Raw genomic sequence first — 16,102 nt, forward strand, 5'->3', positions numbered from 1 at the left:
TGGAGAATACAAGATCTTGGATGACTGAGCTCACGTTGAGGACGTAATGCATGTGCAGGTTACGTGACTTGAATAAAGATGGACACTCTGAATGAGAGAAGTAGTCCGCGTCGTCTGTTTGTGTAGACAATGATATGTCCATAGAACAGAACATTACAGATAGTTATAGATAGAGAGATTTGTACCTAAACAAAACACAAGTCTAACACCAAGCGTTTAAATCAGCACTCTTAGCGATATTTTATACTTCATGCTATCTGCACAAACGATATCATATGAAAAGCTGAGAGTCCACAGATTCTATTGGTATAAGTTTCATCCCTGTGCGATCAACACTCACTGCTCTGTATGATCAATCAAAGAACATTGTCCCTTGAAAATCAATAACCGGTACATTTGACCCGTTGGTGGTTTTAGGTATTCAGCGACCTCTGGCGGTTCTAGTGTTAATGGCCAGTTCAGATTTAAATCTCTAAAAACCTTCGACTGGGAATCCTTCCGGGCCAGGAGCTTTTTTATGTTGCATGTTATTCACAGCGAGGGAGATCTCGTCTAAGGTTAATGGAGAATCAAGTTATTTTGAGACATCTGGAATAAATATGAAAGTGAGCCCCTCTCTCTTCTCAGCGGTGTTCTACGGGCTGCTGTGTCTCGCCATGGCCTTCCTCACTCACCTGATGGGAGACTCAGTGCTGCAGGTAAACACAATAGATAACTGAATGTTTACTTTGTTTATTTGTTTGTTTACACGTCTTCCTGTCCGGCCGGCAGGTGGCTCTGAAGATCTTCGGGATGGTTGGAGGTCCGGTTCTGGGTCTGTTTTGTCTCGGGATGTTCTTCCCCTGGGCCAACTCCACCGTGAGTCACACTGACACTTATTCATCTAATCATCTATTTAAATTACATTAATCATCTGTTTACATTGAATTGTATTTATTTATTTTAAATCAATTCAATTATTTATTTATTTTAATTATCTTTTATTTATGAATGTATTCATTTCTTCATCTTTTAAATTATTTATTTATCATACATTTTTTACTTATCTTGATTATTTAATTATTTCTCTTTTTTCTATTTATTTGTTAATTAATTGATTAATTAATTTGAATATGTAATTATTATTGAAGCGCCTTTCCTGCTAAGATGCAATACCATTTACCGTGTGTGTGTGTGTGTGTGGTGTGTGTGTGTGTGTGTGTGTGTGTGTGTGTGTGTGTGTGTGTGTGTGTGTGTGTGTGTGTGTGTGTGTGTGTGTGTGTGTGTGTGTGTGTGTGTGTGTGTGTGTGTGTGTGTGTGTGTGTGTGTGTGTGTGTGTGTGTGTGTGTGGTGTGTGTGTGTGTGTGTGTGTGTGTGTGTGTGTGTGTGTGTGTGTGTGTGTGTGTGTGTGTGTGTGTGTGTGTGTGTGTGTGTGTTGTGTGTGTGTGTGTGTGTGTGTGTGTGTGTGTGTGTGTGTGTGTGTGTGTGTGTGTGTGTGTGTGTGTGTGTGTGTGTGTGTGAAAAACAGAGGTCTGTGATGTATTTTGTGAAACAAAAGAACAGCTAAATAAATGCAACGGCCTCCCAAGAAGAGCTCGCCTCTCTCCAGTCATTAAGCTAAAGTGGGGTATTGAACCTGAAGCTTGTTGAGTGTGTGTGTGTGTGGCCTCTTTAAGTCTGGCTCTCCTGTGCTCCAGGGGGCGCTGGCTGGTCTGGGGTCAGCTCTGGCTCTGGTCTGCTGGGTCGGCGTCGGCAGCATCGTGACCCGAGTCTCTGGAGCAAAGCCTCTGCCTCCGAGCTGCAGAGCTGCAAACACAACGTTTAACCTGCAGGGGGCGCTGTGGAACATCACTGTGAGGTAACAGCGCTTCTGTTACGGCCCGTCCACACTACAGCTTCAAAAAAAGCTTGGAGCTGGGCGTGTCTGAAGCTCGACCAACAACCAATCACATGAATCTCCCGCCCCTGACACACAAGCAGCGGTTTGATTGGCTAGAGCTTGCACTGGCATATGATTTGATTGGCTGACGCTTCCACCGAAAGCTTCAGAAGCTTCGAAAGTTGAACATTGCTCAACTTTTGCAGCCAAACGCCAGGAAAGCTCCGCTCTGCTTCCCACAATGCAGTTCGGCGAAAAGTGGCGTCACCCCATTCAAAGTGAATGGGCAGACGTGTTGGAAGCTTCAACGCACGCCGCTGTGTGGACGGGCCGTTAGTGTGGTGGTGCAGCAACGATGCATCATGGGAGTTGTAGTCTTCAGCAGCTTCAGTGTTGTTGTACATATGACTTTTTATCCATGTTATCATCATGTATTTGTTAAATTATAATCAACTATGAAAGTTATTTCCATTTAAATCAAGAGAAACTAAAACATCTCGGTCACGGATTCTGTCATTTATGGGTTTTCTTCTTAGTTTTTTAATCTTTTAGGATAAAATAAGATGAGGAACTTTATTTATCCCCTTGAGGAAATTCAGGCGTTTACAAATTAAAATAATAAAACAGAAAAAATAAAGTGACTATTGAAACAAATCACAGCAAAAAGTTGAGTTTAAGGATTATAATCTAACAAATACACATATTTTAAAAAGATGAAAATAACTAAAAAAGCACCAGGATGTAAAACATTAGGAAACACTTTATATTAAGGTACACAAATTCACCATCAGCTCGTTGTTCATTAACGTGCTTATTAGCAGTATATTGGCTCTTTATTAGTCGTTATAAAACACTTATTAATGCCTTATTCTACATGTACTAAACCATTAGTTGAGAGTTTCTCCTCAATAACCCTCGAATGAGTGCTGATTTATTGCAAGTGAGGAAGTTGTTGAGTTTTGGTCTTAATAAATAGAACCTGGAGGACCACCGAGCTGCTCAAACTAGACAGGGATCAAACTGAGCTCATGGCTGTGGCCCCCAAGGCACGGCTCGGGAAGGTTGGAGATCTGCTCCTCAGCATCGACGGTTCCATCATCTCCCCGTCCCCTCAGGTCCGCCAGATTCAACCCTTTCATTTCAGAACCACATCAAGTCACTTTCAAAATCAGCCTTCTTCCACCTCAGAAATATATCCAGACTCCGGCCATCACTGTCCGACTCTGTTGCTGAGAAGCTGATACGTTGTTTCATTAGCTCCCGCCTGGACTACTGCAACGGACTCCTGCCCGGGGTTCCCAGCAGAACCCTGGACCGGCTCCAGTACATCAGGGTCCTCACACGCACCGAGCGCTGGCAGCATATAACCCCCACTCCCTCCAACCTCCACTGGCTCCCGGTCAAGTCCCGCATCGCCTACAAACTCCTCCTCGTCACCTCCAAGTCTCCTCCGTGCCCTCTCCCCTCGGTCCCTCACAGATCTCCTCCACCCTTACACCCCCACGTCCCGCACCCTTCGATCTAGGGCTGCACGATATTGGAAAAAACTGACATTGCGATTTTATTCCCCCTGCGATATGAAAACATACAGGATTTGAAGAAAAGACCGTTTTGTTTCTTGAACTGTATAATGCTATACCATTGGTGTTTTTTAAACTATATTTAACCGGATGAAGGATTTCAGTCACGGACGTCTGGATCTGAAGTTATCAGAGCAACGAGCTGAGCTAGCTCGGTTAGCAGCGCCGAACTGCCTTTGATCTCCGGGTCCGTTTGCTTTTGAGATTTGATTGGTGGTTTGCTGTCACTCACTCAAGAACCCGTGACATGAGAGCCGCGCAAGTTTTCCTTTTGTAGCAAGCAGCAAAATAATTGTAACATGGCGTGTTTGAGTTAATTTGCCTACTTAATATCGCACGTCCTAAAAAAAAAAAGGTTTTTAAATGAATTAAAAGAATCGTACGTCCTGCATATCGCGATTATCGTCACGACACGATATACCGTGCAGCCCTACTTCGATCCTCAGACTCCGGCCTGCTCTCCATTCTCCATTCACGCCTCCGCACCTTCGGGGGCCGTGCCTTCAGTGTCGCTGCCCCCCCCCCCCCCCCTCTGGAACTCCCTCCCTGCTGCCGTAACGCCCCTTCTCTGAACCCCCCCTGCTATGTAACACTTCTGCCCCCTGTGTTACGTCTTGTCCTTAAATGTTTCTTGTTAAGCGACCTTGGGTTCATGAAAGGCGCTTTATCAATTAAAGTTATTATAATTATTTTGAACATGTGTCCTCTTTATCAAACTGTATTTAAACTCTCTGTTTGCAGCCGTCCCTCTGGACTGCAGAGGTTTTACTCGTTGTCCTACATGTGGTACAGCGCCTTCAGCTGCCTCACCGTCGTCTTCGTCGGACTCTTCATCAGCTTCCTCTCAGGTCAGGATATATCAGACACACACTTTATCTGCCCAAGAACATCTGATCTGATTTTACCACGTGTGCAATGTGGATGATATCTGACCCGCTCTATGGAAACCAGGCGGAAGTCTCGACGGCTCATTTCTAAATAAACGTGGATTTGGGTAAAAAACTAGTTTTTCGGGGTTCGGGTGTTTTGTTTGATTTTTAATAAACAAAGTCTTGGCTTTCAGAATATGAAACTTTTATTTCCAAAATCACACGATAAATAAATGTTTGAAGCTTTTAAAGGGACGAAGACAGCTCTCCCTCCACTCTGCTGTTCCACAGCGCCGCCCCCCCTCCCTCCACTCTGCTGTTCCGCCCCCCCTCCCTCCACTCTGCTGTTCCGCCCCCCCTCCCTCCACTCTGCTGTTCCGCCCCCCCTCCCTCCACTCTGCTGTTCCGCCCCCCCTCCTTCCACTCTGCTGTTCCGCCCCCCCTCCCTCCACTCTGCTGTTCCGCCCCCCTCCCTCCGCTGACATGATGAATGTAAGAGTATAGTAATCATAGAAAACACGGCAGGGTCCGTTACAGTTTGTTTTTATCTGGTTTCAAATAAACAAAGTCTTGGCTTTCAGAATATTAAACTTGTTTCGGCAAATTCAGAAGATAAATACAGCTTTGAAGCTTCGGCATAATTACAAGCGGAGAACGGAGTAACTTAACGTCACAGCAGGCAGAACAACAGCCGGGGTTTCTCATGAGGGGTTTCCCCGGGAAACAAACACAATACACACACACACACACACACACACACACACACACACACACACACACACACACACACACACACACACACACACACACACACACACACACACACACACACACACGAGCTTCCCCCAGACCAGTAATCAAAACGGAAATATCTTCCCTCCGTTGTATTTTGATCATTTGCTAACAACCAATCAGATCGATGGATTCCAGAGAGAGGAAACTTTGAAGGCCTTTTTCTCAAAGTGAGGACTCGTGACAGTCGTTATATAATGTGACATATTTTCTTAATATTTGGAGAACAACAACAACAATCCTGATATCATCAGAAAGCTAGGAGTCTCCTCTTTCAGTGCATACAACTCAAACTGTGTCTCCGGGTCAATGCGACTGTGCAACAACATGTTTTATGTGCAGCTTCATTTGTGCATTATGAATATTATGTGCAATCATTTGAATGTGTTCATTCTGTCCACGCTGTCTTGATAATGTGTACTTTATTATGTATTTGTACCTCTCTCTGCTTGTTGCTTCTGTAACTTTGCACACGTCCCTGCTCTGGGACCAATGCAGTATTATCTAATATGTTAAATGATAAATGTGTGCTCTGCGTGCAGGCCCTCTGAAGGAGGAGGACGTGACTCCAGGAACCGTTTATCCGTGTTTAGGGAAGCTGTTGTGTTTCCTTCCTGAACGTCTGAAGAAGAAACTCTGCTGCGTCACGCCGCTCGGACACTCGGTAAATAAAGATTCATTCAAAATGTAATAAAGGGTGAGCAGGGTGCTTTAACAGAGAGGCCAAGCCCCTCCCTTTCCGGGCAGCTCCATGGACCTTCTTTCAGAACAAGTCTGTATTGAAGTCAATGGAGAGAGAAAGATTATCTTTCCATCCCGTTTGAATTGAGCCACGAATTACACATATGATGTTTGTCATTTTAAAAGATGATTTTGAAAGTCAAAAAAATACAATTGTGTCGTAAAACTGTGAAGTAACACTGAAACCGCTCAATAACTACATCTCCCGTCTCGCTCCACACACCCAGACGGCCGTCACGTTGAAACATTTCACTCCTTTCTCTCAGAACGAGGCGGAAAGTATTAAACGAGGTGAAAATCACTCCAAGTCTGTGCACGTTGAGAGCTGTGCACACACCCAAGGGGAGTTAGTCGGTTCCTAAGAGCCAGCATGCGGGACCGGGACTCTGGGACTTGTAGTCTTTCTAGTTGCGTATTTTTCATAGTCTTTTATTTCAACAGTTTTACGACAAACTGTGACTTTTTTTACACGGAAATTATTTGTTAAGTTTGACAAACATCATGTGTGTAATTCGTGGCACAATTCAAACGGGATCGAGAGATAATCGTTCTCTCTTCATTGACTTCAATACATAAGGTCCCATGGGTCGGAAGTAGAAGGGCGGGACTTCGCCTCTATCGAGGTCGGGGGAAATCACAGATCAACTCACAGTTTGAGCTTTAAAGTGTATTTTCTCCAAAAGCAGCTGGAAGTCAAGAAATTGTGTGATTTGTTGAAAATAATCCGACAAAATGCCAGTTTGACATTTGTGTACAACTAATTTAAAGGGGACCTATCATGCAAAATGCACTTTTGTACGTCTTTTAAACATGAATATGTCCCCGGTGTTCCAGGGAACTCACCAAGTGTCAGAAAACACAACCCTCTCTATTTCCCTTCAAACCCACATCTCTTAGAAAGGGGCTGCAGCGGATCTGATACAGACTGATCCAGATTTGAAATATCTCTGACGTCACAGAAGTGGTGCTACGGCTATTGGGCCAACTCCACCAATCAGGAGGAGACAGCCACGGAAATGAGGAATGGCTAAAATGCATGATCTGTTTGGTATTTTGAAAAATAAAAAGTATAAATATGCCTTATAGGTTTGGCCCTACACTATATTATTCAAATATAGCATGATAGGTCCACTTTAAAATCAATGTCTTGTTAGAAATGAAATGTATACGTTAGTTCTGCAACCGGTTTTATTTCTGTATTTCTTATATTTGTTTATATTTATGATCAATGATTTGATATTTGTTATGAAGGACGATCTCACTCACGGTTGAGACCACAAAGGTTGTTCTTAAATAATGTTTAAACAAAACAATTCTTAAACTCGAACGTGAATTTTCAGAAAGGTTTTTAATAGGCTGTCAAACGATTACAGTTTTTAATCAGATTAATCACAGCTTAAAAATTAATTAATCATGATTAACCACCATTCGAACTATGTCCAAAATATGCCATTTATTTATGTATATTGTTGGGAATGGAAAGATAAATGAAAGAAGGTGGATATATCCATTTAACATACAGTATCTATGTTTATTATAACATTTTTCTGCGTGTCAAAATGAAAGACAGCCCACACACCTATCAATCATCAAACCGTGGGGTCTTAATTCATTACGTGTTGATTTCTATCAACGGGGGAGTACTTCAGGAAAGTCGACGGGGGGGGGGCGGCTAGTGGAGTATTCGTGACCACAGAGTGAACGTTGTGATCAGCTGTTTTAGCGCAGTTCTCCAGTGAAGGGGGGGAGTCTCCCTCCGCAGCCGGTTGGCGTAGTTTTGGCACAATTCCGTTGTACAGACCGACGTTAACAGCAGCCCTGTCTGTGCACACGGAGACCGACTCTGTCGTCCGGTGATCTAACCGCCTTCTGGAAAAGCTTCACAAGTACGTCGGTACGCAAATGCGCTTTGTGACACAAGTGACGGTACGCATTTCAGATTACGCACATAACCTGCGTACCAGTTATGTGCACCCCTGTACTACAGCAAAAGTATTCTCCGTCGGGACTTCCTGCAACAACACCACGCCGTTATCAAAGATGTTCTATTGAGAAGCAGTAGCGTGGGGTGGGGAAAAATGTAGGGGAAGCCAATGTTTTTGGGTCGGGGGGGGGGGGGGGGGGTGGTCAATAACGTAACCAGATGAGTGATTACAGCGCCCGGGTAACATTTTACACACATTTGTATCATACAGATGCAGGACTTGTACACGCCTGTTATCTAAGCGACAGGTCCGCATGCACTCTCCAGCTGAAACTCTCTCGTCTTATTAATTTAAGCATTTTCTTATTAATTTAAGCATTTTCTTATTAATTTAAGCATTTTCTTATTAATTTATGCCAACCTCCCCCCACCAATGCAATACCAGCCGCTCAATGCGCAGTGCAGATTCGGTAATTAATAAATAAGAAGCATTCATTCACAAACTAAATCAGGAGACCTTTAAAGTTTTACGTTCACATCAAAGTATCAGTATGCGTTGTGTTGATAATGGACGAGACCCGCCGAGTCAGCGTAAAGTTGAGACGATCTCTGTTTAATGTCTGAATCTGATAACAGATAAAATGATCAGTTTTACATACATTTCCCTCAGTGACTCCTCTCATTGCTTGGAACGTTTACAAAAAGGGAAGAGGAAACGTGAGGGACACAATATATACAAAAAGTAAAATCACAAAGAAAGGAAATTAAAGTCCTCACAACAATAAACTCCTGAGCACAGCTCTCCGACCTTGCCAGGTATTTAACATTCAATAAAATGAAGAACACAGAATACAATAATATAAAACACAGAATGTGTGTGATTATACAAAATTAAATTAAATAAACCCCACTGCATATTTACATCTGTTACACTAACACACACTGCAAGTGCAGCAACAGTCCTCGTCTCTGTAATTAGTTCAGACCGTAGTCCAAAAGTAACACAAAAATATAAACAATCTCATCTATTCAGGTGATCGGGCCCTATATGGCATGCTATCTGCGGTGCTGATTTTCGGATAGCAGCACCCTGTGCTAATTAAACAACTGCAATAAAACAACTACTTCAGACTGAACACCTGCAGCTAAATCCAGGCAATGCACAATAACCAACAGAACCACATCAGAAATTGCACACATAGCTACACGGGCAGTTCAGGCAACAGGTATGCACAGAGAGAAAGGGGTGTGCATTTCACTCACCCTATTTGAAGAGGAAGGCCATTCTCCTGTCTTTCATGGTAGCGAAGTGGTCAATAACAATGTCATAGAACTTCCCAGCGGCCTTTAGGTCCTCCACAACAACAGAGTCAATGGATATTGTGGCTAGGTTGACAAGTCTGTCCTGTCCACACGTGTTCCTCAGATACGTTTTGATCCTTTTTAGACAGGAAAAGGAGCGCTCTGCTGATGTGCTGGTGGCTGGTATCGTGAGCATGAGCTGGAGCAGCTTGTAGACCTCGGAGAGTGTGCCCTGTAGGTCATCCTCAATAAGAAGCTGTATCAGCTCTCCTGGTGGCTTGTGAAACAACCTGTTGTTGTACAGCGTGTGCAGCTCATTCCTTAACTTCTGCTCATCAAAGAATGGATACGTGTTGATCAGCTGAGCCAGCTCACTGCTGGGAAATGCATCAGGGTTGCAGAACGATGTGAATGATGTGTGTTCCAGTATCCGAAAAAAGTGCAGGTGCTCCATATCTGCAAATCTTTGGGTCATGTGCAACACTATGCCGTCAACAATCTGGAAGTAAAGACGCCGGAAAGACACAACCGTTTCCTCGTCTCCTTCTTGGTGCTGGTTAAACCCTTGCTCCAGGTCGTCCCAGCCGCGGCGACGTCGTTTACGTCGGGGCACAGGATCGCCGACTGCTTTGACCGTGTCATCGTAAATGCGACTGAATGTCTCATCTGTTCTTGTGGCTTTGAGAGCGCTGAGAGTGCTCATGATCCGATCCTGGCATTTTTTTATGTCCGCCGTCTTGCTTTGCAGAACCTGGAAGAGTGGTTCTGTGAGGCCGAAAATGGACTGAAAGACCCCGAGCAGGAAGGTGAAGTCAAAATCCTCAAGTTTTTGCTTCAAGGAAGCACTCTGTGCAATGGTCTCTTTGTCCCATCCCGGCTCTGTCATTATCCTGTCAAAAGCGATACAGAGCGACCCGCGTCCTTCATGGATGGCGTGTACTGCGCGGCTTTTAAAATTCCACCTCACAGCAGAACCCCCTGGTACACGCACAGCTCGATCAACTTCAGACAGTAGTGCTGATCTCTTACATGAACGTGAGAAAAAATTGTGGAAGGCATCGAGATTGGCAAAAAACAGTTTGGCTGCTTGGATGTTGTTTGTGCCTTATGCTAAAACCAAATTTAATTTGTGAGCATAGCAGTGGATGAATAGCGCATTGGGGCAGTGTGCTTTCACTAAAGCCTGAACGCCACCGTGCTGTCCACTCATGCAGCTTGCTCCGTCATAAGTCTGACAAATCAGTTTGTTTGTTGGGCTGTAGTTCCCGATGGCTCTCATGACAACTGATGTTACAGCTTTTGCATCTCTTTCTAAGCTGACATCAAAAAAGCCGAGGAAACGTTCACACACACTGCCTTTTTCATTCACATATCTGATTATGATAGTGAGTTGGCACTTATTGGAGATGTCTGATGTGTCATCCACTTGTACAGCAATGAAAGGAGAAATGTGTATTTCTTTATCAGTCTCATCCTGGATACAACGAGCTATGCTCTCAATTATGTCATTTTGTATGGTGTTTGACATACCACTGAAGACTGTTGACGATCCCAAGTGCTCCGCGAGTGCAGTGTCAAACTCTGCAAATGCACGTACCAGCTCTACAAAATTGCCCCTGTTAGAGCTGCCAGCGGCCTCATTGTGTCCCCTGAATGCTTGCTCTTGACGTGCAAGGTACAGGGCAGCAATGATGAGTTTCCTCAGAATATCCCGGTTCTTTTTTACTTGTTCGTTGTGCTTCTTTGTGCTAATGGTTCTTGCTACATCTAGAGCCTCGTCAATCCTGACGCGTCCAAAAAGCTTTAATTTCACAGCACAATCTATATGATTTTTAGATTTACCGTGCCTCTCAATTGCCCGTGACAGGTTGGCAAGGTCGATGAATCCTGAAGTTGCCCAAGGATTGTTCAGGGAGCACGAACCCTTGTCAAAAAGAAGACATGGCCAGCAAAATAGACGCTGAAGTTTAGCGCTTCCAGTTAGCCACTCCGTGCGGACATAATTGTCCTCATTGAACGTCCGATTAGATCCCTTATTCCTCTGTGTACACAGCTCGAGTGTGGGCGTTGTCCTGCCATCTGCTTTAATTTTTAGTTGCTGCTGTAGCGGAAGTTTAGTGAAGTTATGCTTAATTAAGTACGCCAAATCTCCTCCCTCCATAATGCTTCATTTGCTTGATCATTTCTAACGGCGGTGATGACAGTTACAGTATTCAAATTGATGTTGATGTGATTGGATGGCAGTGTCCAATCAAATCGCCAGCCGCCAGCCGCCCCTGAAGGGAAGCTAGAGGCGGCTGGCTTCCCCTGGCATGGCCCTGACCAATCACAGGTTGGCAGGGGCATCACGTGGGCCTCATCTGATTGGTTAATCCCTCAATTTTTTTTTCACCAAGGGAAGCTAGATTCTGCTGGCCTCCTCTCGCAACAGTGAATGCAATCTACTGTTTCACCATGACATCTAGAGGGGCGCTGTTTCACTCTTTGTAAAATACTCAATGAGAATGGGGGAGAGACGGAGAGACGGTCCGGCAGGAACACACAGGAAAGTAGAATTACAGAAACAAAACAAAGTGTTTTTATTTATTTATTTAAGTTATAACTACAATCCGAAAAAACAGGGGAAGCCTGGCTTCCCTTGGCCTCCGGGAGAAAACGCCACTGTTGAGAAGACGATCACTACGTGACAAAAGTTTTCAAAACCGTGGCTACTGAAATCAATCTTACTATCTGCTGTCTGTGCAATTTACTCCGCGCGAGTTGGCAGACTTTATTTTGCTTCCTTTAACATCATTTTTCATGGTGAGGCTGCTAAGCCATTTCTTGGTATGAGTGTAGCCTACCCCAGCCATACCCTGGCGCTGCCACTGGTGGCACGTATGGGGCGGGCCATTCTGCACATGCGTTAAATGCGTTAAATATTTTAACGCAATTAATTCAAATAATTAATTACCGCCGTTAACGCGATAATTTTGACAGCACTAGTTTTTAATTATTGTTTTGATTTAAGGTTTAATTTCCTCAGTGTTCTTGTAGTTCATTAAACACACGTACATATTTCCTTTTGTTCTGACGATCTATTCAGAGTCTTATTGGTTCCTTCCGGTGGGACTTCAGAGGTCGTTCTTTAAATAATCTTTGAATAACATGTTTTTGTTTAATAGTGAAACGTGTGCATTTTAAATTCAGTTTATTGACGTAACGTTTATTTACCTCAGTGTTACATCTTTTTCCAATTGATTCTGATCTTCCTTCCGCCTTTCTTCTTCAAGAGCCTTGGAGTGATTCATTTTCCAATTGTATGAAATGTTTCCTTTCATCCTTGCAGCTCTCGGCGCCTCAGAAGGAGTCGGAGGACAGAGAATCTCCGGAGGCTCAGACTCTGCTGGTGGAGGACGAGACGAACGTGTGAAATAACCGTTAACTATCCAGAGACACAAAGCACTGAAGAGACTTGAATACAGATCATCTCTCAATCCTCTGGACAAGTCGGCACCTTTTCGACTGCACAGTGACGACTGCTACTGGAGGCCGTCTCGTGATTTAGAGACTGCATCGTGTGTTCCTGCTGACTCTTCCCTGCTTTGAGCCCTCTGACGGTTATCCCGAAGCAAGGAGCTCCCTGCAGTCCAACAGGCGGTAAACCAACTGTTCCTCATGACCATATCCAAACCATCCGGTCCACTGAGTGTCCTTATATCACCTCGTGAACCTTCTCTCTTCCTGTGGGTCTTGTGTTTGAGGCAGAATGTGACGTCGTTTCCAATCGTCTTCATTGTAGAGTTTTAGGGACTTTAGGGGCGATCACAGAAATGTTTGTTCTAACGCTTTTCAAAGAGACCGAGGTTCTGCCTGTCGCAAAACTTGCACCGCATTTGTTAAAATAATTGTGCAAATTAAAACTTATTTGGAAGAAAACATAAATGATAGCGTTCAAACATCCGGCCAATATCCTGAGCCCTAAATTAATTACATTTGATAATGTATTGCTATTTTTTGAGTGTGTGCACTCCCTATTTTCTCTCAAGGCATGCACTAAAACCAGAGCAACGAACGCTCAATCAAAAATAATCCAGAAGGACCTTCGAGCAAATATTCTTTAACGGTTGATTCTCTGTCTTTTTTAAAGTGTCTGAGATCTTGTTTGTATTTGATTACAGTTCATGTGGAGAAAACACGTCACTGTTTTTACTCGATTTCTTGCGATTTCCTGTGAACTTTAAATGTTGTATTCCGTGACTCAGACGACAGTGCCTCTTTTTCAATCATTTTCTAATCGTTTCTTAGAATGAACGAGTGAATCTTTCTGTTTTGCAGCTTAAAAAACACTGGAAAAACCTCTATTTTGAGTTTGTAGATATTTGTTGACGCCTTGTTGATTAGAATTGTTTCCAATCCCATTATCCGGTTAATTTCACTTCTTTTGTGATTCGTAGAGATTGATTATTGTCTGTTGAAGATGCTTTGTTTACAGTAAATGAAACCAACCAACAGTAAACTGCGTTGTGTAATAAATAAATAATGAAACACTGAGACGCATTTTTCATCCATGTCGTGCTGTCGTCCACTTCTGTGCGACTCGGGCAGGGGTCTGCAACCTGCGGCTCTCAAGCCCTCTGCTCTGGCTCCTTGAGCTCAGACAAAAATAAGAAGGAAATCAAATACAAATATTTATATTTTGTTGCGCGGTTGAAAATGTTTCGTATCTTGTATTTTGAGGAGATACTGTGACAATAAAATAAACGGTTTTAATTAGGTCAACTGAAATGCGTCACATCCTGCTACGGTCCCGCGCCAGGCGAATGACCTGACCCCCGGCTCGATGAGGGAACTATGGATACATCAAAGAAAAGTATGGGAGGAACACAGAGGGTTTCATTCCGCGTGGTTGGAGTTATCTGCTTCCACAGCAAAGGATGCTGGCTCACCGGATGTTGGATCTGTGCAGAGGAGTTGTCTAAGGTGCTGCAGCTTCATCATAACTCAATCCGTTAACTCTTTTTAGGGTTGTTGGAGCAATGAGTGGTCTGAAACCCACCTCGGCTCCGCGTGTCCTTTGGTGAGCTGGTCAGATTTATAAAAGAAGGAATTCAAAGCACCGGGAGAAAGGTTAAACAATAATCTGTTTAATGGTAAAAGAACAACAATACAAGTTTAAAGGGGCGCCCCTGCTCTGGTCCCAGTGCGGGGAGATCTTACTGTCTTGACGGCAGGAGGAAAAGAGACCGGACAAAGCTCACAACAGGATACACGTAAGAACAACGGGGAGGAGTTGTGTCGGATGCTCCTCCCATAGGGCCCATCCATTGGGAGATATACAAACGATAGCCTGTCGCAGCGAATCAGCGCGAGCCAGCCGAGATGAACCTGAAATAAGAGTCTCTTGAGTTTGAGGTATTTCTGCATAGACTTCCTTCTCTCCGGCCCCCTCCCCCATCAGTTCAATACACACACAGTTTCACATACTTTAGGTATCTTAAAGATATGTTTACGACATAGCTGTTTATAGTTGGCCAATACAAGTAATACATATGAGTTACTTTAATATCACACACATATTTTAGACATGTATCGTTCCAGATTCTTGACATGCTGTGTTTAAATAAGGATGTCTCCTCTCCCACCTCTCTAGTCTCCTGTCATGCTAAACTGCTCCTCCTTCACACAGAGTCATTAAACACATTTAAGCCAACTACTTCACAATGTTGTGGCAATTTAGTACTCACAACATGAAAGAATAAGACGGAGAGAAATCAATAAAACACAAACACAGGTATAGTTGAGCAGTAATTATACAGCATATATAGCCGCTGCAATGAACACACACACATCTTACCATGCAGCATTCCAGAGGCTTGAGCTGTGTCCAAATAAGGACATCTCATCTCTCACATCTCCACTACTCCTAATAGAAATGTTTCACTTCTCATATTTCCAGCTTCTTGTTATACAGACTGCTACTATTTAATACAAAGTAATTAAGTACACACATGAATATATAAAAACACAGGTGACATAATAAAATGAATATACCAGAAATACGCTGTATTAAACGTTCTGCTATAACACGTTACTTCAGGGTGCAGCTATATGTTTTATTTATTTCAAAGTGGGTCCATTTGAATTATATTCATTTTCTTCAAATGTGCAGAGGACTCCCCAAGTGCTGATTCATTTTGAAGTAGGCCTGTGTCTTTTTATTAATTCTCCTTATACGAGTTCTTTGTTTCTAATTAGAGGTAACCAGTTTTCTAGAGTGTCCATCCATCCATCTTCTCCGCTTATCCGTGGTCGGGTCGCGGGGGTAGCAGTTCCAGCAGAGAGCCCCAAACTTTATTTTCCCTGGCGACATCAACCAGCTCTGACTGGGGGATCCCAAGGCGCTCCCAGGCCAGCGAAGAGATATAATCCCTCCACCTGGTCCTAGGTCTACCCCTTGGTCTCCTCCCAGCTGGACGTGCCTGGAACACCTCCATAGGGAGGCGCCCAGGTGGCATCCTAACTAGGTGCCCGAACCACCTCAACTGGCTCCTTTCGACGCGAAGGAGGAGCGGCTCAACTCCGAGTCCCTCCCTGATGACCGAACTTCTCACCTTATCCCTAAGGGAGACGCCAGCCACCCTGCAGGAGAGGAGGAAAGGAGGGGAGGAGGAGGAGGGGAGGAGCAGGAGAGAAGTAGGAGAGAAGTAGGAGGAGGGGAGTAGGAGGAGGAGGAGAGGAGGAGGAGGAGGGGAGGAGGAGAGGAGGAGAGGAGGAGGAGAGGAGAGGAGAGGAGGAGGGGAGTAGGGGGAGGAGAGGAGGAGGAGGAGAGGAGGAGGAGGAGGAGGAGGAGGAGGAGGAGAGGAGAGGAGGAGGGGGGAGGAGAGGAGAGGAGGAGGGGGAGGAGAGGAGGAGAGGAGGAGGAGAGGAGAGGAGGAGGGGAGGAGGAGGGAGGAGAGGAGGAGGAGGAGGAGGAGGAGGAGGAGGAGGAGAGGAGAGGGGGAGGAGAGGAGGAGGAGAGGAGGAGGAGGAGGAGCAGGAGAGGAGGAGGAACAGG

At 44.4% G+C, this 16,102-nt stretch overlaps 1 protein-coding gene across 4 annotated transcripts; it reads left to right on the forward strand.

Moving 5' to 3' along the window:
• Nucleotides 1-627: 627 nt before the first annotated feature.
• Nucleotides 628-13,599, forward strand: LOC117534807 (sodium-dependent multivitamin transporter-like; the record flags this gene model as incomplete). Of its 4 annotated transcripts, none has more annotated exon segments than XM_034199034.1 (6): nucleotides 628-698; nucleotides 772-858; nucleotides 1,677-1,837; nucleotides 4,180-4,286; nucleotides 5,642-5,763; nucleotides 12,395-13,599. In XM_034199034.1, coding segments are annotated over 6 exon segments (632 nt in total), but the record flags the coding sequence as incomplete, so codon positions are not given.
• Between the last annotated feature and the right edge of the window lie 2,503 nt (nucleotides 13,600-16,102).

The sequence above is a fragment of the Gymnodraco acuticeps genome, unplaced genomic scaffold, assembly GCF_902827175.1.
Source record: "Gymnodraco acuticeps unplaced genomic scaffold, fGymAcu1.1, whole genome shotgun sequence".
In the NCBI taxonomy this organism is placed as follows: Eukaryota; Metazoa; Chordata; class Actinopteri; order Perciformes; family Bathydraconidae; genus Gymnodraco; species Gymnodraco acuticeps.